This window comes from Denticeps clupeoides, chromosome 2, assembly GCF_900700375.1.
Source record: "Denticeps clupeoides chromosome 2, fDenClu1.1, whole genome shotgun sequence".
Lineage (NCBI taxonomy): Eukaryota > Metazoa > Chordata > Actinopteri > Clupeiformes > Denticipitidae > Denticeps > Denticeps clupeoides.
This window is the reverse complement of record NC_041708.1, coordinates 28,137,942-28,163,982: the sequence shown is the minus strand read 5'-3', so window position 1 is coordinate 28,163,982 and position 26,041 is coordinate 28,137,942. Positions and strand designations below refer to the sequence as shown.

Here is a 26,041-nt window from a genome sequence, read left to right as displayed (position 1 = left end):
ATGCCTGTAGGGTGTGTGAAAAATATCTGGGTTGATTTTTCCTGTGCTTATGTATTTCGACCCGTTTTTGCCAGTAGGATTGGCCAAGACGAAAACATGATCGAGGTTGTCCTAAAATGTCCTTTTAGGTTTATCTGCGTGATATCTTGCTGGTGTCCTTGCTGTGACTACCTATACCTTTAAAAATACCCTCCTCGCAGAAATGAAATGAACGATACATTTCCACTCCCACAGAATCCGCTTCTCAGAAATAACCAGGAATGCATTAACTGCAGAGGACAGACGTCCCTTTCAAAAAGCAAAAGTTCATGGTTTTGTGGTTTTCCCCCTTCGCTTGCACTAAAATTCACTGGGCAGTGCTTAAAACACAAGGGCAGCAAACACAGCAGAAGGGTGGAAAAAAAACAGCAGAAAGTCAGGAGAAGCAGGTCAGCAGATTTAGAGGCACCCCGGGATTGTTGAGGAGGAAAACCCTCTTAACGCTTGCGGAATGGTTTTCCAGCTCTATGCAAGGTGCACTGGGGGCGGGCTGTACAGGGGTGACCGTTTCATTCCCTCACACCAGGAATGAGAGGGGTTTCTGCAAAGCTGGGTCAGGCCAGAGCTCATGAGGGAAAGTAGAGTAAGTCCCTGGGTTTCTGGAGAAATCCAGACGTTAGAAGAGTGTGAAATCCCAGGATTTACGTCTGAAGTGTGACTTTTGCCCAGACTACACACACGTTTTTCTGTCTAATATATCTGACACGGCATTTCAGGGGACACTGGTTCCAGAGTGAATTTCTCTTTTCCGCCTATCAGTGTGGATGGCAAAGTGGCTTTTTGGTGAAAACGCTTACGTATTAGCCTAGTGGGTAACACACTCGCCTATGAAGCAGAAGACCCAGGTTCAAATCCCACTTACTACCATTGTTTCCCTGAGCAAGACACTTAACCCTAAGGTGCCCTAGGGGGGGACTGTCCCTGTAACTACTGATTGTAAGTCGCTCTGGATAAGGGCGTCTGGTAAATGCTGTAAATGTAAATGTCTTAGCCCAACCTCCAATCTGACCTATAACCCCAAATGCGTCATATATACAACAAGGGCGGATAACATGTTCGTGGCTGTGCTGCTGCAGCAGCTGTAGAATCTCAGAAAAGCGTTCTCGTGTGGACGAGGCCTTAGTGATCCGAGTTCAGTTTACTGTTTGTAGCAATTTCCTACAAATAAATCATCTTCATCTGCTCAAATCACAGGATCATGTTTGTCTAGTCCTCTACATATTTTGCTTCTTCACTTAATATAACAGCTTCCCTATTTATACATAACAGCGAGAAATGAATTGGAGTGCCAGCATTGCCTGGGAACAACTATTGATTCCTACATAGCCTGTGCTAAATTGACACGTAAGATGAAAAGGCCCGGACGGATCATCGTCGGGTTTTACATTGAGCTGCAGACCCCAGAAGAAATGAACTTTCCCGGGGGCAGCAGCTAATGTCGAACTGCGGTCTGGAATAAGCCGTTCTCTTCCTCCAGAGAAATGACCACCCCCTTCCCGGTTTACCTGTGATGGAGAGTCCGAAAGGCACAGATGCGGTCAGCGGGGCCAGCTGTAGCTCTTTTGTTGAGGCTGGCTGAGCCAACAGTGCTCGGTCCTGAAGTGAATTTGGATGTCAGCAGTAGCTTTTAGATTTGTAGCGGTGTTTGCCGACAGCGTGGGCACCGGTGCCATAAGCTAGCACTGTACTCAGCACAATTGCTGAATAGAGTCAGCGGTTCAGTCGCAGAACCCTTGACATGCACCGTTGTCCTCAGCAGAAGTTGCCAAATGGGTCCATTGATAGTGGATGGAGAAATTTTTATTTATTTTTTTTCTTAGTCTGTTAAAAGTTAGCGTTATCAGTTACCGTTACCGACAAGTTTCAGCAGACCTTGTTTTTTTTACTTAAATTCTACATTTTCTCTTTATTAAAACTGATCTGTCAGGAATATAAAGAGATTGATTTTACTTTGTTATGCCACTTGCAATTTACAACCCTGACAACCATTACTCTTAACATCACTGCAGCCTCACACAAAATTCCATTTGTCATATTAGTTAATGTTCATCATCATCTCAAAAACATCTCCTGGGTTTTTTTTAAATAAATAAGTACAAACAAGATATGGACACTACTTGTCTGTAGCTAGGGGAGGAGGAACTATTTCAGCTGCCTTCTTTTTTTGAGAAGTGACACAGTGAAAATGGGATCCAGTGTTATTTGCCGTTTTCACCCATTTTATCATGTCCAAAGAAACTGGGTTGATTGAGGTCTGGAACTGGCATTTCCGTCACAGTTCAGGTTGGGTCTTCCTGGTTTTTCTGTTATTACCTCCCTCAGCAGGCTTTGTTGTCACGCCTGGAAAAGTGAGAAAAATTCAATTTACATGGCAAATTAAACCATGTTCTTTGCATCTTTACAGTTTTTAATTGCATTCTATTTTTACTGTTCACAGAGCTTGCCAAAGTTTCTCTGGACAGGCAGCTTCATGGACAGGCAGTTTCATTTTGTTTGGCCACTTTAATACGCTACATTCTTAGAAGTACAGCTTCAACACAGTTCTATCATACTAGGATGCTTGGTCTGAAACAGGTCTGCTGTCAGAAACAGGTCATTATAATTTCTATATTTTTTATTCATGGGTGAGTCTAATAGTCTGTATGTCTGATTGTTTATCTGATATGTTGTTTAAATGATGTAGTTGGATGATGTGAGCCTGCTCTGAACAAAACATGACATAAATGTGTTTTCATCGTCCCGTAGCTTGTCAACTTGTGAACACCCCTGTCACAGCAACAACACCACATCAATTTATTTTTGTTTAGCCCAAAATCACAAGCAGTATGTCTCAATGGGCTTAACAACCACTACAGTTGACACCCCCTCATGCTAAGACCATCTCTCTGGATATAAGGAGCAACTTCCTTAACTCACATGGAGGGGAAAATGGAAGAAAAGTTGGGAAGGAGTCATTCAGAGTGGATGCCGTTCCAGGGTAGAAAGTGTGTGGAGCGGGCGTCTGTTAACACTGAGTTAACAAGAGTCACGAATGTAAGAAGTCCATTATTTCTAACATTGCCCATGCCGATGATGCTCAGTCATTAGTCCATCTTTGGTCGTGGTGCGGCCAGTAGTCCATGTCCACATTTGTGCCGCTCTGGTGCTCTCTTGGTTGGACTCTGGAGGTGGTCTGGCCGCTTGATTCGGTGCCACAGAGAAAAAAAACTGAAAGAGCGGCAGACGGAGGCGTGTACAACTGGTACAAAAATACGTGGTTCTGGTGATATACTAGTGCAGGCGTCTTACCTAACTAGGACAGGCTAACTGAGGTGAGTTGAACAGTGTCTCTGCTTCATTACATTTACAGCATTTATCAGATGCCCTTATCCAGAGCGACTTCCAATCAGTAGTTACAGGGACAGTCCCCCCCTCGAGCAATTTAGGGTTAAGTGTCTTGCTCAGGGACACAATGGTAGTAAGTGGAGTTTGTTCCTGGGTCTTCTGGTTCATAGGCGAGTGTGTTACCCACTAGGCTACTATCACCCTTTGCTTGACTAGGTGACTATGTATTAAAATGGACTTCAGTTATTGACTCTGTGTCTGGGATTTTAACAGAACGCCAGAGTGGGCAGATTTGTCTTCAGTTTAGATTTAAACACTGAGACTGTATCTGAATCCCAAACACTGACTGGCAGGCCGTTCCACAACCGCAGAGCTCTATAAGTGAAAGATCTGCTCCCAGCGTGACCTTTTGTACTTTGGGTACCTGCAGTGACCCCACACTCTTCGAACACAGGATCGAAAATAAACTAAACTAACTAAATGCTCTCTCAGGCCATGTAAGTGACCGATAAGGACGGGCTGCAAGGCATAAATGGAATAATCACTGTCCAGCACAAGTCACAGATCCCCCTCCCCTCTATGCCTGAAGCATGTATGGTTTCTAGCGATCTGCTGTGCCGAGACTAACTGTAAAGTTGTCTTTGGGTGCGGTATTGAAGCCATATGTGATCCTCTGTAGCCACATATTCACTCTTTGGCAGGAAATACACACTTGCTTCAGTTGTTCTTTAAGGACCGCTGAAACCGGAATAGCATGTAAAGGTCTGCTGATTCTGGGTTAAGTGCACCTCTAGACCTGGTGTGTGATCGATCATTGCTTGGCTGCAGGGAGGAAATGGGGCCAACTGCTCCTGTGTAAACGTGTCTTGCAGAGGAGAGAGCTGCTGGGCTTAAAGAGAAGTTGCTGACTCAAGCATGCAGAACCCTTCTGACCTCGGGCCTGGACACTCGCTTTTAGTCAAGTCTTTGCCCTCACCCTTCTTCTGTTTTCTCCCACTCCTCCTCCTTACTGTGAGTGTGTGTGGTCTTGTGCAAGTCGACTGCACTCACGCTTTCGGGATGAGGAGAGTAGTTCGTAGTTCTGCTGCCAGCTGTACACTGTGCCGCACTGCCAGGAAGACCATCAAAGGAGAGCTGTTGGCCTTACTGCCCAGACCCATGTTCTGATATGAAGGAAAAATGGACCCAATTTATAAGTTCTGGCAGTCACACCATTGTGTGGGAGGTCCAAGTGAGCAGTGTTGAGTAGTGAAGTTACCTACTATTTCTCTCTCTCGCGCTCTGTCTGCATCTGTCTTTGTCTCTTTGTGCATCCATCATTCCCCTCTCTTTGTCAGCTACTCTGTGTTGTTCAATGAATCACTGTTGCTCTGTGTTCTGAGAGGCCCGTGTACCCCCCCTGCTTCTCATCAGCCCTAAATTCTAACCTGGGGACGTCCTCCACTGCAGATACCTCAAGTCCTTCGTTTGTGGGTTTCCACATGGAACATCCCTTTTTTATTCTGAAAAAAAGCTTTGAAGGTCTATTGAATTGCAAATGTCACCTAATTTGTTGCTTTTCCATTTGGTCTTCCTGATATTTTTCTCTGGCTCTGGTTTGTGTGCTATGATGTGAGCATGTGATTTATTCATTATCATAGTAGTGACTCACACCAATTTACACTTCCTCTGACTCATTTCTCACTTGGTTGTACATGTGGCTTGAATTTAAAAAAAGGAAAACTTTGATGGGGATCATTTCTGGATGCAGAATGTGTTGCTAACTACATACAGTACAGGCCAAAGGTTTGGACACACCTCATTCAATGGGTTTTCTTTATTTCCATGATCATTTACATTGGTAGATTCTCACTGATGGCATCAAAACTATAAATGAACACATGTGGAGTTATGTACTTAAAAAAGGTGAAATAACTGAAAACATGTTTTATATTCTAGTTTCTTCAAAATAGCCGCCCTTTGCTCTGATTACTGCTTTGCACACTCTTTGCATTCTCTCGATGAGCTTCAAGAGGTCGTCACCTGAAATGGTTTTCCAACAGTCTTGAAGGAGTTCCCAGAGGTGTTTAGCACTTGTTGGACCCTTTGCCTTTATTAGCGGTCCGGCTCACCCCAAACCATCTTGAATGGGTTCAGGTCCAGTGACTGTGGAGGCCAGGACTCCACTTTTTGTTAAGTACATAACTCCACAAGTGTTCATTCATAGTTTTCTACCAATGTAAATGGTCATGAAAATAAAGAGAACACATTAAATGAGAAGGTGTGTCCAAACTTTTGGCTTGTACTGTATATAACATACAAAATATTACACTAATATATTAGTAATGTAATAACAATATTTTTGTCATTTGTAATTGTATTGTTTTAAAGGTAATTTAAAAAAACACACTATAGTACGTATAATAAGTAAAATTTCCCCATGTATAACTGTTTTAATTTAGGTTGCACTGTACAATGAAATTTCACAAAGTTGCCATATACTGTGGTTAATTTGTATGTAGTGTATTGGTATATATTAATATACATTTACGTTTAATCGTCACATTTTCACATCTGGCCTGTCGGCAGATGTGTAAACTTTCTAGCTGTGACAAAATCCATATGACATCCGTCCATGCTTTGGGGCAACGGTGTCAGGCTCTGTCCTCGGTTTGCACTGGGAAAGATATAATGTTAGAACTTGTAAGAAGACACTGCTGTGTCAGCAAGTTGCCATGGCAATGCCGTCATTCCCCATTTCATTGTCTTTTGCCCCCTCGCTCTCCCACAAGGTCACATGGCTGAATTGATCCTGCCCTCGCTTCTTACTGTAGTATATCATGTGTGGGAGCCACTCCACATTGGCCATCAGGTAAAGAACCTGGTGGTAGTTTAGGCTGCTGTTTTGATTGGAATTACGTATTTGTCCACGTTGATCACTGTCTACTTTGGCTGTAAACATAGGTCTGTTACCTTAGAAACAACCACCGTATTCACGGTGCACGTTGTTTTGCAGCACTGCTTTGGGCTGCAAGTTTCATATTCTTCATTCTGTATTGCATTGCTTTTTATTGTATTGTAATACGGGGGCATGCCGAAACAAATGTGTTATTACCACATTTAAGCAATACTTTCCAGCCTCATTTGAATACAGAAACAGTAAAATGGGGTGGTGGAAAAATATTTTACAGAGTGCAGGAGCTGTTGGCCACAATTACTTCTTTTGACAGTAATACCTCTTACTAGCAATGAATCATTTACAGCTTTTCATGGCAATGAACCTGATTTCTATCACTACAGTTAAATAAAATAATTCATCTCCATTACTTTTTGATCACTGGGGAGTAGGTCCATTAGCCGTAGAACTCACACTCATCAGTGCCAATGTTACTCCAGCTTGGAGCTGAGTAACCCCCCGAACGCTCCCTCAGGCAACAGCTCGGGCTCGTAGGCTACGGACCAAAGCGGAAAAGCCTGGTTTTCATAAATCTCGGCCTCGGTGTCCTTGCCGTGGTCTGGTTGCTATGACAGGCCAGCGGCCGGATCCATCACACAGCTGGAGATGCAGCAGCCAGGGGAGAGCGTGGTGCCATCAAATTAACACCAACCCCCACATCCATCCTCCTCCCTACCCTTCTTGAGTCAGACACATGGCCCGTTGGAGGGGGTGGGGAAAGGGGGAGGGCGACCTTGGGGAACAGTGTGCTCTGCTGAGGAGCCTACAATGCCTCTGTCCTCACCTCGGTGTTGTCTCTACAGATTGCCGTCGACTGGCCTTTATTTGGCCCATGGCTGCTTTTGAGTGTCACCTCCATGTTATAATGTCCTTGTGGCTTTTTTTTTTGTTGTTATTGCTATTATCTACCGGATGCGGTTTTACTTTCCGTTGCATGTCCTTCATGTGTAGATGATTCCATTATGGCATGAAGTGCTTATTGGGATTCTCAGTATGTCCTGTTGTGACGCGTGTGCCTGACTGTGACAGCGCCTCGCTGCAGAGCCAGCATATTCCTCAGCCCAACGCGTCCTCCGCCCTTCACCGATGGGTCGGGTCTGGATACCAGCCAGGCATAAAGACACATTGAAGACTCTCCACCTTGGTCCAACTCACACCGTAAATATGATGAATGAGTCAGGATGGCGTGGTGTTAAACAACGCCGGCTGAAAGAAATATGCGCTCGATGCCCAGCATAGGCACCCACAGATGCACATTCTGATGTACCTTCTTGTGAACTTTTGAGGGAAATTTTGATTTAATAATTTGAAAGTGTATGAGCTACAGCTAGATATTTTTTTTGTCTCTGTTCACTTCATATGAATAGATGTGTCATTAGCATGGACAGTCATCAGTGTTTGAATTTAGATGAGCCACTTCAGTAAATGAAAGTGCCAGAATAGCCTTGCAGCCCCAGTCGCATTCCCATTCACATTCCCATTGCCCGTCGCAATTTTGTGCTGTGATTTGCACAAGATCATCAGCAGATTGAAAAATAAAGCTATTTAATGCTTGCACAACATTCTGAGTTTTATTTTAAATGTAGTTGAATAGAAATGGGTATTTGCGACAAATGTTCACTACACAAAAGGGCATCTTGTGCAGTAAAAAGCTGCTAATGTTTAAACTGAGGTGTTCATTGCCATGGGTAATCCATGACAATGTGTCCTAGGAAGGATTTTAACACCTGTCCTTGTTATGAATTATCTTGCTTATACCATGGTCACATGGTCACTACCAAAAAAATGCAACGTTACATTTTTTAAATGGTTTTTATCATTATGGAAATAAAATATGTTTTTCCAGAAGCATCCAGCATGCCACTAAAGCTTTTTTTGGATTTTATGACAACATAAATGTGAATTGTGATGAGCAGAACCACCTGTGCATACTTGATATTTGGTTTTATCACACTAATAAATTCATATATTTGAATTAAAAAATGCAACACTAATAGTGATTTTGTTTTTATACAATTTTGTTTTATACAATTTGAGCGGCTCTGGCAGCTCAAAATATAATAGCGTGGAGTTTTGGATGGGAACTTTGTAAATAGTCTTTGTTCTTGCGGTGCTCATTGGCTGATAAGAGGATTTTGTGGTTTGGAGAATTACATCTTCTCCCCATCCCCCAGCCCCCCTGAAGACCATTGAAGAGAGGCAAGTTATTTAATTAGCCAGTAGATCCAGCCTGCATTTTATATTTTGAACAGTCAGAGCTAGATTGGTCTGGTGTCCCTTTCCCATATCTCACAAGAACAGATGTCCATGCGAATTTACGTAAACATGCACAGTTTTGGGCGATTTTGCATGCAGAAAATTTGCTTTGAAGCAAATTGGTCACAAATTACTGCAAAGGTGTCCAAAAAAACCCAAAGAAAACACGAGAGGGTGTTTTCAAGCTTTCCCCTAGTGGCATCTACTAAGGCCAGATTGCACTGAGGGAAACCTGGTCATGTGACTCAGGCTGCTGCCTTATTGAAGCAGCAGCACCAGAGGCTCAACTAGCCCATGACTCATTAGTCTTCATTAAAGATGATGTCTCCAGTGTTTTCGTGCTGCGCACGACTGTATCTCTTCTGTAATTCCTAAACCAAAAGAGGAATTTTTGTGTCATGTATAATAGGGGTTTTGTTCAAATAAACTGCATTTCACCGCCAACGCTCTGATGCTGCCTGTCCTTGAGAATTTTTTTTTTGTGTACTATTGATGAAAACTAGCCATGACAAACACACTGATCTCTCCCTCAGGCATGGTAACAGTGTGTGTCCGAGTGTGTGCATGTGTTATGTAACTTGGAAGTGCTGGGCCTTCCACCCTGGGCAGCCAGATTGGAGATTAGACCTCTGCCTGGATGCGGTGCACCTGTCACGGGGGTCTTGGGCCTGGTTCAGATGGCACTGGCTACATCTGGCAACTTATGGAGCCTAGGAGGGGGGCACAGGCAGACACAGCACAGGCTGAAACAGATGGGCTCACAGTGACCTCCCCATGAGTACAGCTGAGCCAGCCAATGCTTCATCTATCATATCGAAGGGAAACATACAATGACAGTCAAAAGTTCAAACACACCTTCTCTGTGGCATTGTGGATATTAGGAGGGGGTTTGTTACATAACCTAAACATAAATTTCACTAACATTTTTAGGCTGTACACTTATGGTGGCTACCAAATCCATGTCTGTTAGGAAACTTTAAAATACTCAGATATTAAAGAGCTCCTCTGCTCATTTGACTTATTGTTTCCCTGATTGTGTAGGACACTCATGTAGGACTCGTAAGGGTATAGGGTAGTGTATAGAGTTGCATTTCCCCTTCTTTTGAAGGAACAACATTTCCCATTGGTTGTTGATTTTAATGTAGACTGAGGCGGGGATGCAAAGGCCAGAGTTTCTCTCCTCATGTGGCCAGTTGTGTGATCTGCCATTAACAGGTTTTAATGGAAACCTTGTGCCTGAAAGTAGGTACTTTCTCCAATTTTTGCATGTGGTAATCGAGGCATCTCTGATGGGCTCTGTTTTTTTTTTTGTTGTTTTTTTTTTTTTCCGCAGCCATCATGTACGTGATGGGGGCCCTGGGACCTGCTGCTGGCTATCTGCTGGGAGGGGTGTTGATTGGGTTCTATGTTGATCCCAAAACCATTGTCAACATCGACCAGAGTGACCCACGCTTTGTTGGAAACTGGTAAGTCCATGTTGCTTGACAGACTCAGTCACAACCCCAGTCCCACTGATTATTAATTCTGTGACGCACATTTTAAATGTGCTATATAAATAAAGATTGATTTGATTTGATGAATGCTCACTTATATTGTTTGCTTCAGCATTAGCATTATGGCAAGGTTTTTGATTGGTTGTTTCTCTCTTGTCAGGTGGAGCGGTTTTCTGCTCTGTGCAGTAGCAATGCTGCTCATTATCTTCCCGATGTTCACCTTCCCCAAGAAGCTCCCACCACGGCACAAAAAGAAGAAGAAAAAGCTGAGTGCTGATGATGTGTCGAGTGATGATGAGGTCATGAAGGAGAAGTCCAGCAGCAAAGGTCAAACGGTCAGCTCCTCCATGGGATTTGGCAAGGATATTAAAGGTAGTGCTTTTACAACCTATGGACCCAATAGCCGAAATAGATAAAAATATCAAAAACAAACACTTGCTGACATATTAGGAGAACAAGCTTTTCAGACTTTTAGGTAATTGTCTTAATTAAGAAAAGTGTACTGTTTGCTCTGCCATAAAGGTATTGATTGTCAGTGATTTGCCAATCAAATTCTTAAATTCTCCCAAATTATTTTGTATAATTGTTTTGGTGTTTTAATTTTCCCAATTATTTTCATTACCACTATTCAGCTATCCATTAGACTATAATCTTATTATAATCCTAAATAAAAATACAGTTATCAATCAAACGTCCTTTAAAGGACTGGGTGTTTCTTTTTACATTATCATTCTTCAGCGTTTGGTGGTACCAGGTTTAATTTTGTCTGCTTGGATCTGGATCACAACTTGCTGTCGTTATTGTGACTTTGTCCTCCAAACAGGCACCTTGCACGAAAGCTTAAGAGTTTTGTGTTTAGGAGCAAACTTGATGTCTGAATACAAGGGATTACCATGCACAAACTCACCACAGCCTTCTCATTCACTTTTGTGGAGAGCTGCGTTTGATCTACACCTTGGTAACATGCTTAACCAAGGCCCTGACAGGTTTCCATGCAAAAAATATTTTGAAAATTAGGCCCTCAAAAATATGAATCATGTATTAAATGTGAATTTATAGTATTGGGTTAAATTCACCTAAAATATACCTGTGTATATTATATACAGTACTGAACATATCCCTAGACTTGGATCTGCTTTGAAAGACATTAAAAGTGTTTAAATAAAGACAATGAAGAGTCTGGATTATGGTGTTCATTGCTTTGCAAAAGGATACTATTCAGTATTTCAGTATCTTAGCATGTGCTGTGTTTGCTTTTCATATTTGCATCATATGGACGGCCATCCTGATGACCCCTACTAAATCCGGTGCTGGGGGGAGTGACTGTCCTTGTTTTGCTGAGTGGCTCATGATGGCTTTTTTTCCTGTTGCTATGCAGATCTCCCTAAGGCAGCTGTCAGGATCCTGAGCAACATGACATTCCTGTTTGTGAGCCTGTCCTACACAGCAGAGAGTGCCATCGTCACAGCCTTCATCACCTTCATCCCCAAGTTCATTGAGTCTCAGTTTGGTATTCCTGCCTCCAATGCTAGCATCTACACTGGTAAGCGTTTCTTTCTTGAAAGCAGAAAAACAGGTTAGCACATTGGGGTTAATGTTCTTGCCCCTAGCAGACAGCCCACTTTTTACAACAAATGCAACCAAACAGCCTCATTATCAGAAACATCACCAATCCTCACACTAGAAGTGATCCAAGGATACTGCCAATCAAAGAAATCATGGTGTCCATGAATCAGGGCATGTGGGCAAACGGTTATGACATGGAACAGAGATACGGCTTTGCAACTGGGATCATTGAGGTTCTTTGGGTCACATCTATTTATTTGTCTGAAAAATATATCTATAATAACCGGGAAAGTGCATAGATTTAAAAAAAAAAACAATATAGCTCTACCTCTCTCTTGATATACATCTGATAGACAGTCAGATCATCCTAGAAGTAAGCTCTGCAGGTAAAAAAAAATATATATTGAATTAAGGTCCTACAGTATAACAGAATCTTTAAAAAGCACTTAGTTAAAACCAAAGACACATGCAATTTCAGGAGCTCATAAAAATATGAGTAAGCACATACCAGGCAACAACAAAATGTGTGTGTGTGTGTGTGTTTGTCTTTGTGGATTACACTGTAACACTGACCACCAGCAGGTTTTGGTGCATCATCACGTCTTGTTGCCAGGTTACATGTAACCTTATACTATGGTTACTATGACTACCCGACTACTGACATCTTGTTTAAACAACGATACTGCGTTTCTTAGCAGTACCTGACCTGAGTCAGATTCCACAGATGATTTGTTTAGATTCTAATTAAAATGGACTGTTCAGTTGGCAACGCCTATGCATTAAACCTTGAATATTTAACAAGCTGATGTTAGAACGACGCACCACCAAGCCTGTCTGCAATAACTTTTTTTTTTCCTGCTCATCAGAATGGACAAGTATATTAGCTCTTTTTTTTTTCCTTTGCCCACATTGATTTTGAAAAGATGCTAATTATATTTCTGCCCATGAATCAATGTCACAAGCCTCTGCACACTTTTTATTATTATATAGTGCATACCAGGTACCACAGGTTTACACTCAAATTTGCAGTTGCACTGCTGACGAAGGCATTTTTGCAAATGTATTCTACCACCAAAACATTTATACTTTTATAGATGCTAAAAATATGATAACTATCATATTGTTGAGGCTGAAATCAACATTTTTTTTAATTGTTGAGTCATTCAGTATGAAAGATCAGTATGAAATAAGAACTGTGTGGGGATGTGGTACAGATTTTTCTTGTCCCAGGCCATTAAGGTCTTGTCGAAAAGATTGTGTTGTTCAGCTGTTTTTCCCTCTATTATGCATATACAGCTCCTTGAAACCTTATTTTTTTGCTGCAAAGCATGATTTGCCTGAATCATAAACAGGACGAATGCTTCCCGCTGAGTCTGATATGAATATGGGTCTATTTTTATTTTCTTAGTGTATAACAGGGCTCACTTACCGGCTCATGCATTATTGAGCATTTTATTTCATTCAGTTTCTTCTTGGAGCACCATATTTTCTATCTGTTTACCCGGCCAGTCGGAGACAGATGGGTTCCCACTCTGAGTCAGGCTCTGGTCTCTTCTAAGCAGGACACTCGTCACCCAGGGCTTCCACCTCTGGGGTTCCGAATCTTGTTGCCTTCTAAAGCTGCTTTGTGTCCGTTGCATTAGTGAAGTTCTAAATAAAGTGGAATTAAAATGTATTTGAGGAGGGCACACTCTTGAATGTGTGCTGTCCTTTGTTTTTTTTTTTTTTTTTTTTTCTGTGTGCGTGTGTGTGTGTGTGTGTGTACGTGGGAGTGTGTGTTTTCTGAGAGCACGCAGGGAGGCTGATCCCTGAGAGGCTAGCATGTGTTTGGCCGCCTCTCTCGTACACGGCCAGTGGATTTGGAGTCACCCTGCCGGTGCCAGCAGTCAGCTTTGACTTCAAAATCCTGACAATTAGCCACGGCGGCCCGCTAGCACGTGTGCAGCCCTTATGGAGCAGACTCATAGTCGCTCAGCCGTGCCTGGTCTTGCTAATCCCTCAGCAGACTGTTCTCCACCCGTGCTTGCCTGACGACAATCTCAATTTTTCTGTGGTTTGCATGCAGTCACAGCGCTGTGTTTATCCTGGTGTGGACATGTCTGCTTGTCCCCCTAGGCGTGATCATCGTGCCCAGTGCCGGCGTGGGCATTGTGCTGGGGGGATACATCATAAAGAAGCTGAAGCTGGGGGCGCGTGAGTCGGCCAAACTGGCCATGATCTGCAGCGGCGTCTCGCTCCTGTGCTTCTCCACCCTCTTCATAGTCGGCTGTGAGAGCATCAACCTGGGCGGCATCAACATCCCCTACACCACCGGGTATGTGTGTCTGCGGTAATCAATACTGCAGCACTTTGTCTGATGAGCAATGCACGTGAGCAGGCAGTAACTATCCATCTTTAAAGTTCTTATAGGCAAGTCTTGCCACTCAGCAGCAATGTGTAAGGCCCTAGGCTTATTTCAAGGTAAAAAGCCCTGGTCTGTATATTCCACAGTGGGCAAGAGAGTAAAACTACATTTCCAGTGCCCACCAGGACATAGAATCTGCATTCATATTCAACCAGCTGTTGAATCCGTTTAAAATTGGTTTCAATCCTCACCTAAATGAAATTTTAGCATACGATGCACGTGTAACCTCACCCTGCAAGGGTTTTATATATATAGCAATATGCTAATATGTCATATTTTGCATTTAAAAAAAATCCAATTTATTGTACATTCATACCAAAGAATTGAAGCACAGTATTGTGGAACAAACAATTCTGCCAGTTTGCATGCATCTGAAAGGCAGATGAAATTGTATCTGAACAGTATCAGCATACAGTATGCAAGGGTAAACATCTCTCTGGGTATGGATATCTTGCACAGCCATGCCACACAGAAACCACATATTGAGTCTCACTTCGCCCTCATGATGTTAGTGTTTGTCCAGGACATGACACAAAGCCACGAGTGGACTTTGTCGGAAGCTGCACTGGACGTGTTCGTGGAAAGTCAGCATTGACCCGGGTCTCTGAAACGCTGCTTGGTATTCATGTCTATAATGGCCTCCTTTGTGTGCTGAAGCTTGAAGATCCATTTCTCAAGGTGGTTCTAACTGCCATAGGTCACTGTTTAGATGGCTTTACCCCGAGATAAATGTTTCTCTAGGACAAGAGGGCATCTGGATACGCTGTTGTTAGTTCTAGCAAGAAATTTTACAGAGGGCATTTTAAAATCAGCACTTGTTTCAGGGGCATTTTCAAAGGCGATGTTAGACTGAGGGCCCTGTTTCAGTATTAGTATTAGGTGGAAGGCTATGAAGTATGTGCTACGTTTAAGACCTAAAGCTTAAGACCACATCCTATTTCATAAGAATTAAATTAGTATGTGCATTAAGAATAAATGAATAGCTGGTTTGGGTCTATGTAGAGTTGAGTCTATTTTGAAGATAAACCGTTCACTCATTGATACAATAAGTACAGTTCAGTACAGTTAAATACTGAAAAACTTGAATATCATGCAAAACCTATTAAAATCTATTAAGACTTAACAGATGGGACTTATGAAAAGACATTCCTGAAAGGGCCTTGAGAGCATACAGTTGAGGAATTTATGATTAAATTTCACAGCACTAAAGACACAAAAGATAGTTCCGTCCATTATCTAGTTGTTGTTACTGTACCTGAATGCTTATGAGAAGACTTTGAAAGATATCCTTGAAATTTCCTGGATTGGAATACATATGCTTTTTCATCCAAGTTTCCCCTGAGCTTTTGCTGCTGTCGCTGGAACACGAGCAGCTGCCGTTTGCACAGGGCTTGGTACCAAATGAGTTCTATCATATCAAAACCAACTTGAGCAATATAGGGACAGATGTCCCATCTGCTTTCCTGTCCACTCTGGGTCCAAGCTGATCTGCCTATTCTGCTTAAGATAATTGTGGCTGATCCTAAGTCAACAGGGGACAGCTGATTGCTCTGTGTCCGAAGCCAAATAGCCGGTTGTTTGGTGTTGCCTGCGGTTCCCACCGAATCGAGAAGCCGCTGTTGATTCAGTCTCTCCCCCCCCCCCCCCCCCCCCCCCCCCCCCTTCCTTTCTTTCACCAGCCCAACGCTCACTATGACTCACAGAAACCTGACAGGCAGCTGTAACGTCAACTGCGGCTGTAAGATCCATGAGTACGCCCCAGTCTGCGGCTCAGATGGCATCACCTACTTCAACCCCTGCCTGGCAGGCTGCAGCACCGTGGGCAATGACAGCACGGGGGTGAGAGTCCCGCAGTCCCACCCTTTATTAATACGACAGTGTTAATAAAGGGTGAACGGAACTAATGAACTACAGATATTCAACTTTCATCTACTGTATATTCCAGAATATAGAGGGCAGAATATAGATATATTAATGGAGCAAGATTACAGTAAATGTAGGTATAGGAAATGTTTTTTTTAATTCTCATTAAACAAATGTGGGTAATATCCACAACTACACTGCTCAAAAAATAAACGGAACAAATCCTAGATCTGAATGAATGAAATATTCTTATTTAATAAGACATAGCTGAATGTGCTGACAATAGGAATTGTTGGTGGAAATCAAATTTATCCACCCATGGGGGTCTGGTATTGGAGTCACACTCAAAATTAAAGTGGAAAAACACACTAAAGACTGAAGCAACTTTGATGTAATGTCCTTAAAACCAGTCAAAATGAAGCTAAGGAGTGTATGTCTCACAAGGGGTCTGAGGATCTCATCTTGGTACCTCTGCTACTCCACACCATTACTGACCCACTGCCAAACATGCTGGAGGATGTTGCAGGCAGCAGAACTTTCTCCATGGCGTCTCCAGACTGTCACGTCTGTCACATGTGCTCAGTGTGAACCTGCTTTTATCTGTGGAGATCAAAAGGCACCAGTGGCGAATTTGCTAATTTTGATATTTTCTCTGTTCTTAAATGTGTTGGAGGCAGGGAGCTAGTTAGCCTATAAAAGTCCATAAATTGGCTGCTTCATTGTAAAAGTGTGAAAGTGTGAAAAAAAGTACCGGCTTATATGGCAGAATTTCACAGTATACGACATCATTCAAACAAACCGCCATGTTCTGTGTAGACAATATATTTTCTATTATGTTCATGAAAGGGACACTTTTTTTTTTTTTTTTTTTTGTGTATATTATTCTGAAAATCTCCTGGATATGTTTGCTCTATGTCTGTACATGACCTTTATGACCTTTGAGTCCAAATCAGACATTGAGCTGTGTTACTGTTACGGCACAGGAAATCATAGCTTCCCTGGCATTATTAGAAAGGAAATTCTGACAAAGTGGAAGTAAGTGAGGAAATTCTTGCAATCACTTGCAGAACCTAGATAAGAGTACGCATGTTAAGATAAACAAAAGGATAGAATTCCTGGTGCCCACCCCTTTCATTCTCTTCCACTTGAGATGCCATGTGGAGTTGGCCAAGTATGTCACTGTTGTAGCCAGCGATATTTACCCAATGCAGCTTGGCTTCTCAAGCCACTGCAGATCAGATTGATTGTGAGTGATCATCTTTACCTTATGGTGATACAGTCTTATCCTGAATGGACTCTTCCAATATGACATTTTCTGTAGGATACGAGTGTCACTCACTGGAATGTAGATCATCATAAATCTTATGAAAGTTGACCTAGAGTCCTCAGATTTCTCCTCAACTCCTTTGGAAGAGTCATAGAGTAACAGAGACTGGTGAATCTATGTATGAATTCTGTCCTTCATTTCACTCGTTCCTTTCATTTGTCCCTATCCTCATATACGTCTGTGAGTGTTTATGACTCTGTGTGTGTGTTCTCTCTGTCCTCAGATCAGGAACTACACAGACTGCGCGTGTGTCCAGAGCCGGCAGGTGATAACGCCGCACTCTGCTGGTCAGGGTAACCAGCTGCAGCTGGTCATCGTCAAGACGTACCTCAACGAGAACGGCTTTGCAGTGTCGGGGAAGTGCGACCGCACCTGCAACACCCTCATCCCTTTCCTTATCTTCCTCTTCATAGTCACCCTCATCACTGCCTGCGCCCAGCCGTCTGCGATCATTGTCACTCTCAGGTGTGTTTGAATGTGATGTTTTCATTATGTTATATATTTTTTACTTTCACATGATATTAGTGGTGTTTGCATTCACCGTCGTTTCTTTTATGGTTTTATGTAGGTCTGTGGAAGAGCAGGAGAGGCCTTTTGCCCTGGGGATGCAGTTTGTCCTATTGCGAACTCTGGGTATGTTCTTTTCTTTTTCTGCTCATTTGCTCATGTAAATCTGATGGTTGCCTGGGTCACAAACTGCACTCTTACCCATGTTTTTTTTTTTCCCCAAATCTTTAAACATTTATCAGATAACATACCATCCATTCTCATTCATCAGTTGAGGAGTTCGAATTGAGGAGGTCGATTTGGATGCAGGACAGCAAATTGCTTTCATGCATATTGAATGAAAGTGTGCTCTGACTCTTCTGAGTTCATCATTAGTGTCAGACATAGTCGTCTGTAAACAGGTCTGAACATACCTGTCATTGTGAGCAGCAATGGATTACGCTCAGACTTTTTTTGTCCTGCAGAGTTCTTATGCTTTTTTGCGTATGCTTTATGTTATTGAGTTACATCTCAGGGGAGGATATTTGAAGCTCACCCTGGATGACAGTGGCAGTTGTGCTTTCATTTTTACATCTGCAGGAAGTGGGGAAAAAATACAGATTTCAGGAGGGTAGAATGTATCGTCAGGGTCTATTCCACATTGGTTTGCCACTCCTGTGGGGTGTTATAGTTATGAACTAGAGCCACACTTCAACATAATGGCATCATCTAGTGGTTGTGTCAGAGAATTGCAGATCTTGCTTGTGAGAATTGAATGGTGGCAATACTCACAGATACTCACAGTCACAGATACTTGAAAACTGTTATTAAATGTTGAAAACCTTTTTGTTTCTCCTTCAGCCTATATTCCTACACCCATCTACTTCGGTGCTGTTATTGACACCACCTGCATGTTGTGGCAGCAGGACTGCGGCGTGCATGGCTCCTGCTGGGAATACGATGTCACCTCCTTCCGTTTCGTCTACTTTGGCCTGGCTGCCAGCCTTAAGTTTGTCGGCTTCATATTCATCTTTCTCACCTGGTACTCCATCAAGTACAAGGAGGAACGGCTGGAGCGCTGGCGCCAGTGGCTGCCTCCGCTGGGCACCATCAGCGAGCACGTCTGCCATGCCGGAGGCCACAAGAGCCACGCCCGAACTCACTCCTGCCCCGCTTTCACGCCGCGGCCGGACCTACATGACCCCCCCGGGCTCCACCACGGGCACAGCAGCCACAGTTGCCCCGGAAACGCCCTCAAAGCAATAACCCCACCTGCCCGTTCGCTGCAGGAGGTCTCCGCCCACGTTTAAGGGCTGGACCCACTCTTTTGGTCTGTCATCCGCCATGTGCCTTCCTGTTGCGCACCTCTTTCACAGCCGCCAGCCGCTGAGTGACACTGACAGACAGACAGACAGACAGACTGATACGTCCCCCCAACTCATACATTGCTTTTTTAGGCTGGTTGCATCCATATTGTTATTTTTACTGCATATCACAAGCACCTACAGCTTCTAGGACCATGTATACTGTACAAATGTATTTAAACTCCATGGTGCTAAGTTGGGGAGGATACCCTTGTCTGCATTATATTGTGTACTGTATGTTAAGGTGACTTCTCAAAGATGCATCACAAGCACAAAATGGAAACCTGTACTATGCAAACGGTCATATTTTCCATGCCCCCTCAGCATATTGCTTCATAGTGCGACTCTGAGACACTTTCACGGAACAAACAAACGGTGTTTGCTTATGGGGAATGTTGCTGAGTGCATGAAATCCTCTGTAAGGACTGCAGGACTGGGGACTCCTAAGAGGCCAGCGTGGCTGAGGATCTTCACAACAGCACCTACCGCAGCTAAACTGTGCCTCAAGCTGATCGCTGAAAGTGTCACCAACACGTTCATCATGAGGCTTCACCCCGGTGACGGCTAGTACTGATGCCACGTCCTCCATGCGAGCCTGTGTTCATGCAATTAATCTGACCTGATTGAGCCCAAGGTCATACAAAACCAGCCCTTTTCACATTTGCCCATAGAGGGAGCCGAAGAGCAGTGCTGGCCGGTCCCTCCGAGCGTAGCAACCATCCACCCTCTCCACCCATGACCCTCAAGAAAGGCAAGCTCATATGCAGATGCAGGGGGTTGAAATGGTAGACGTCACTTGTGCATGTGCTGCTGCGACTGTGCTTTTCCACCACTTCTCTCTATAACGCAGCGTGACCTAAGAGATGCAACACTTGCAAGCCATGCAACTGCAAAATACATTTAAAGATCCGAACAATCTGACTGGGTTCTTGTTTCTGTATCAATGCTTGGCCTTAAGAGTATATACTACTGGCCAACTCTCTTGTCGGGATGAGGTAAATTATATTATCCGGCGTTGATTTGGCTTGGCACTCTGTTAAGCTGTAATGCAAAAAGTCCACAGGACTTGCATATGAGGTGCAATAAGCATGCGCATCGCAATGCCCAGTCAAAGAAATACGGGATACCGCTAAAGAAACGTGTAAATAACGTTACCCACCGATTCTCCTGCGCCTGTGCTCAGTGTCCTTGTCTGAACAAGAGTATCAGCAGTATTACTATGACAGTACTGACAGATCCTCTGACATTTTGTGAAGGGAAATTCCTCATGGTCTGATCTGAAAGCACTACTGGAACCTGACTATCTCAGGCATTGTTCAGAAGAACCTCCAAAAACATTGTCTTTAAGGGACTGTTGCAATTAGACCAAGATGGAAACTTTATGTGTGGTGAGGAAGGAGGAGCAGATGCACTGATCAGCCACAACAAAGTAGTAACACTGTCCAGGGCGACATTTATTAGATTGACCTGATCAATTTTTGCGAGGACTGTATTTAGATGTTTCTTCTGACCTCGGTCCACCACCAGAGGCTCCTGCAATAGGCATGTGAGCTTCAGAACTGGACCATGGTGCTCTGGGGGAGTCTGTGGAGGGTACTTTCCAGAGCATAGTGTGCCCTGCACCTCTGCAAAAAAAAATGGTCAGGAATAGTTTTAAGAACATTAAAAAAAAAAAAAAAAAAGTTCCAATCCATGAAGGCCCCACCTCAGAACTTGAAGGATCGGCTGCTACCCTAATGGTACCAGATGGCACATGGCACCTTCAGAGGTCTTTTGAAGCCCACATTTGAACCACATTAGATGGGTGGTTTTATTGTTGTGGCTGATCTGTGCACTCCAAGCATACTCCTTCAAATAATGTTAATAATATTTCAGTTAAAACCCTTGTTCCCAAACCCAATGATGTAAATAAAGTCTTAAGACACCATACTATCTAAATAGCTATTTATACGGTAACCATAGTAATAATTAAAATCTAAAAAGAAAAAAAAACACAAACAAGACAGTATATTTACGTTTCTGTGCCTGAGTTACCTACAGTATTAAGTGGTGAATTTCAGTTGTTGCATTACAAGTGTCGGTTTATTTTGTAGTGCAGGACCTGTGTATGAAGGGGTCGTTTGATTGCCCCTCTGCTAAACACACCTGTCCCGAAAAGCGTTTGGCACACCGACTACGCCTCGACATCGGGAAAACATCAGGATTAAATGTCGGTGTCTGAGCCTTTGCACGGTTTAGTGACGAAAGAGCCCCCTTCTCTGTGCGTGAACCTGCCGTCCCATATACAATGATTCATTTGTCCAGGGTTCCTTCATGTGGATTTACTTCAGATAGACGGTAGTGTAACCCCCCCCCCCTGCCATTTTTAATGAATATTTTATGTATTTATTTAAAGAAAAATGAATTCTAAAGTTAAAACGCTTGCTTTGTGTTCCTCAGGAACAGAAGCCAACACATCGTTTGTGAACAGTTAGTTTGCAAATACCTTGAATACTTGATATTTGTCATTAAAAGAAGTAAACAAAGACTCATGGCAATGGTTGTGTTTTCATTCACATTTACACTTTACAGCGTTTAAAAATGCATTTTCTCTCTTGAGAAAGAATGACATACTATTAACATGCAGAACCCATTTACAGTTTTACTTTGATCATGCTATTCATTTGAAACATTACTTCATACTTGAGTGGGATGAAAACATTTTCATCCCACTCAAGTATGAAATTTATTCAGTGTGTAAAATTAAAACTACACTATTTACTGTGTATACTTAAAGCCTGACAAAAGCCTTATAGAATTATTCTTTGTGAGCATGTGATTTTTCACAAGAACAGATCGAAACAAATATATATTTCAATAATATTTATTAAACAATATTGTTAGTTGGTTATCTTTAAGCACAGTTTAGATAATTGGTTAGAGACAGTTACCAAAATTGAAGATTTGGGATGCTTCTTTTGGTTCCTCTTATTGCTGCAGATTAAATATATTGTCAAACACTAAAGGTGTGAATTTGTAGCCAGAACCCTTATAGAACTTGTTCTGAAACTCCACCCTAGAAAGAAATAACAACATGTAAATTTTCCTTGCTATTTAACAATATTACTTAGTAATGGCCTGAAGGATAATCAGTAATATGACTCTCTGAAAGACTTTGACAACAGCCCGGCTTGTGCCGGGGCTCACCAGTGCAGCCGGAGGGCATGCAGAAATGCAGACAGCCCCTCCATAAGCAGCAGGACGGTGACAGTGAGGACAGCAAAGGCCGCAAAGGCCACAACCACCAGGAGAAAGCCCATGTCTGATGTGACCCTCAGTGCCGGCTGCAGGACCATCTTCCACAGCACCTCGGACAGCTCTGAGTGCACAAGGAAAAGAATCGGCATATCAAGACTATCATGGCCATCTTTAACACTCTGCAAATCGGCAGAAGGAGAGAAAGTCTTACCAGCGTGAGCTAGGCTGAGGGCCCACAGGCGAAGATAAGATGCCGTGTTGGAGATGCAGCCCAGGCAGTACTCAATCGTGTGAATGGCCTGATACACAAAAACGTCCCCCATGCTGACCTGCAAGCATGTACATACAGTTACAGGGTCTGAGTTACATTTACATTTAAGGCATTTGGCAGACGCCCTTATCCAGAGCGACTTACAACGTGCTTTCAAGTTACCATCGATGAAGCGATCAGTTCTGGTTCACTGGGATCCCAATTATGAATACAATCTTTTTATTCACTCTGTTATAGTTTCTATACATAAGTCAGACAATAAGAAGGTTACAAGTTAATCTAAATATTCTCTAAAGAGGAAGAGCTGCCGTTTGAAAATACTCAGTGATTGAGCTGTTCTGACCTCGAGGGGAAGTTCATTCCACCACCGAGGGGCCAAGACGGAGAAGAGTCTAGATCTTCCTTCCTTTTACCTTCAGAGATGGAGGGACCAGGCGAGCAGTACTGGAGGCTCGGAGTATACGAGGTGCAGTGTGAGGTGTAATAAGGGCTGTGAGGTAGGATGGTGCTACTCCATGTTTGGCTTTGTAGGCCAGCATCAGTATTTTGAACCTGATGCGTGCAGCTACTGGGAGCCAGTGGAGGGAGCGTAGCAGAGGGGTGGTGTGGGAGAATTTGGGAAGGTTGAAGATCAGTCGTGCTGCTGCATTTTGTATTTGTTGTAGAGGTCGGATGGTGCATAGAGGTAGACCAGCTAGAAGGGAGTTGCAGTAATCCAGTCGTGAGATTACTAAAGACTGAACGAGTAGTTGGGTGGCCTGGGTTGACAGATAAGGGCGGATTCGTCTGATATTGTAGAGAAGGAATCTACATGAGCGGGAAAGGTTGCTGATGTGAGTTGAGAAGGAGAGTTGGTTGTCTATTGTTACGCCAAGTTTGCGGGCTGTTGCAGAAGGAGAGAGCTGCGAGTTGTCCATATAAATAGCAAGATCCTGATGTGGTGAAGAATCTGCTGGAATGAATATTAGTTCAGTTTTGGTGGGATTGAGTTTGAGGTGATGGGCTGCCCTCCAAGATGAGATGTCGGTTAGACATGCAGAGATTTTGGAAGCCGCATGTAGATCAGAGGGAGGAAAAGAGAAGATGAGTTGTGTGTCGTTGACATAGCAGTGGTAGGATAATCGTTGTATGTTGTACATGAAGTTAATGTTGTACATGAATATGTGTATGAATAGATATTTCTACATGTTCATTAGTCAGTACTACAATAATGGTAGGGTCTAGGTTGGTGGTGCTCTGTATAATTTATTATTTATTGGTCCTTGTTAATGTTAGGACCATAGCACGATCTCCTGCCATCAGTCAGGAAGAACGAAGTCCAGCACGTGTATCCTATATATTAACCCACACCCTACCAGGCATCAAAACACATTTTTAAGGGATAATGCCCCCCCCAGGGACATCCAGGCTGTTACCATTTCCGCTTCACAGTCAGATGAAGACTCGGCGTTGACCATGTGCAGATGATTCTGGTCACTGGAGTTTTCAAAAACCTGCAGTTAACAGTGTGCAAAGGTGAGTTGGCCATGTACACAATACACAGTAGACCCATATAGATCAAGGTTGCTGTAAAAGGACACAAATGGGAATAGAGCAAAAGAACAGGGACCTCAGTGCAGGCACTGAATCCTGCAGGTATTATGAAATATAAAGTATGTAACCATAACAGGATATGAACAGAAAACGCATATGTACAGCATTAGAACATATATAGTGCAACATATATATATATATATATAGCCCAAGGGCTAACAGGCTAACAGACAGCATCACACCCAGTGGTCATTCTCTCCCCTACACCACTGAAAGGAGTTAAAATGCCATATGGCCTGGGGTATGGGCTTTGCTGCAGGCCAAATTCAGCAGACTACACATGAAAATATGCATGTATGTATATATCTTCATCATGAGTGCAGCATCCATAATTTGGGTTCACCTGTTTTTTGTGACGTCTGTAGATTAGTAAAGGCTTGGCCATCAAAAGCCAGGGGACCATAAGGAAAGCAACCACTACTAAGAATATCTGCAAGGGTTTCTGTTGAAAAAACAATCAAACAAACAGTTGCACCAGTATTAACTCATCCCATTCATTCACGCTGGGCGCTCCTATAAATTGGAACATCAGTTACTTGGTTATTTGCTAGTAATGCCAGTACATGGACAAAACCAAACACTATTTTATTCATTGCCTTTAAAAAGCCCATTCTACTGAAAATAATGAATGAATAAAATAAATAAATGAATAAAAATACTATGCAGCCATTCAACTGCTTTTAAAATGTAGGCCAGTGTCCCCCTACCTGGCACGTGAACAACAGCGACTCCTCAGATCCATAATCAAACAGCATCATGTTGATGAAGAGGAGCAGGATACTTGGGGCCTTGTCAGACTTGAGAGCCACGCACCATTTGAAAAGTATGAGGAAGACGAGGTACCCAAAAATGAAGAGCATGAAGATCAGCTCGGGCACAAACTGCAAGAAGATTTTGCTGAAGTCTCTGAAGAATCTGCCACAGAAGAGAATGGGCTGATTGAACAGGCTCTTTCCGAAGAGAGCATGCATTTCTCTGAACATCCAAACATGCGTACATACATGAAGTTCATCAGACTGAGCACGACCCCAAATACCATGTGTGTCACACCCAGTATAACCGACATCTTCATCTTGTACGAGTTCAGGAACGTCAGCTTATTTAAAGCAACACTCCAGATCTGGAGATAAGGAAAAACGTAACAAAAATCTCACACTCATCTCAAAAAGGGTCTGTGCAGTTCTACAGTATATATTCACATGTACCTTGCCTGTGAACACTCTTGCGTATGAACCAGAAATCACAGGTTCAAACCCCACTTAGTACCATTACCGGCTACCGGTCAAATTTTGCATAGACTATAAAATTATTTTATTAACATGCAAAGCTCAACATAGACTGGTCCCTGATAACATGAGTGACTTGTTAACAGAGCCCTACACAGTGTGTCAACTGTAGGGCCTGTCAAAGCCCAATGAAACATGCTGTATGTGATTTTGGGCTGTAAGACCCTGAGTGTCTCCTGGAGGACTGTCCCTGTCACTACTTAAGGGTGCTTAATTAATTCTGTAAATGTAATTGTACCTAAGGTTTAATCGTGAACAAAATTAGCCTTTGTTTATGACACATGTGAATGCTGGACATTTCATGTCTGGACAATTGCAATGCCAAAACTGTGAAGATGGGCAACTGTTTTCAGACTAAAATCAATGACAGGCTCTTGTCCTTTTATTGGTTTTAAGGCACTTCATGACTAGTGCTGCCATACAGATTTACATACAGTAGTGAAGCAGCATTTTGTTTTTATGGTGTGTGATTTAAATATTTTAGCAAAAAAATGCATAGTCCTTTTAATTTGTGAAGCAGTGAAGCATTTGTATTACATTAAACTGTATGTAAAGTGAATGAAATGCACATTTTTGTAATTGTCCTTATTTTTCCAT

The 26,041-nt window shown here is 42.9% G+C and overlaps 2 protein-coding genes across 3 annotated transcripts in view; one reads left to right on the top strand and one right to left on the bottom strand.

The window, feature by feature from the left end:
• The window catches only part of slco5a1 (solute carrier organic anion transporter family member 5A1), a 32,809-nt gene extending 11,397 nt beyond the window's left edge, over nt 1-21,412 (top strand). Inside the window, exons 3-10 of the mRNA XM_028970631.1 lie at nt 9,888-10,020; nt 10,208-10,419; nt 11,426-11,590; nt 13,729-13,927; nt 15,697-15,856; nt 17,431-17,672; nt 17,776-17,840; nt 18,555-21,412. Coding sequence (XP_028826464.1) covers nt 9,888-10,020; nt 10,208-10,419; nt 11,426-11,590; nt 13,729-13,927; nt 15,697-15,856; nt 17,431-17,672; nt 17,776-17,840; nt 18,555-19,003 — 1,625 coding nt within the window. The 3' untranslated portion in view covers nt 19,004-21,412. The remainder of the gene's footprint in view (nt 1-9,887; nt 10,021-10,207; nt 10,420-11,425; nt 11,591-13,728; nt 13,928-15,696; nt 15,857-17,430; nt 17,673-17,775; nt 17,841-18,554) is intronic.
• Nucleotides 21,413-21,904: 492 nt separating this feature from the next.
• LOC114784950 (V-type proton ATPase 116 kDa subunit a) overlaps nt 21,905-26,041 on the bottom strand; it is a 31,822-nt gene continuing 27,685 nt past the window's right edge. For both annotated transcript variants that reach the window (XM_028970857.1, XM_028970856.1), the window contains 7 exons: nt 25,160-25,278; nt 24,866-25,073; nt 24,502-24,600; nt 23,981-24,058; nt 22,506-22,623; nt 22,244-22,415; nt 21,905-22,112 (listed from right to left, as the gene is read on the bottom strand). In XM_028970857.1, coding sequence (XP_028826690.1) covers nt 22,025-22,112; nt 22,244-22,415; nt 22,506-22,623; nt 23,981-24,058; nt 24,502-24,600; nt 24,866-25,073; nt 25,160-25,278 — 882 coding nt within the window. In that variant the 3' untranslated portion in view covers nt 21,905-22,024. The remainder of the gene's footprint in view (nt 22,113-22,243; nt 22,416-22,505; nt 22,624-23,980; nt 24,059-24,501; nt 24,601-24,865; nt 25,074-25,159; nt 25,279-26,041) is intronic.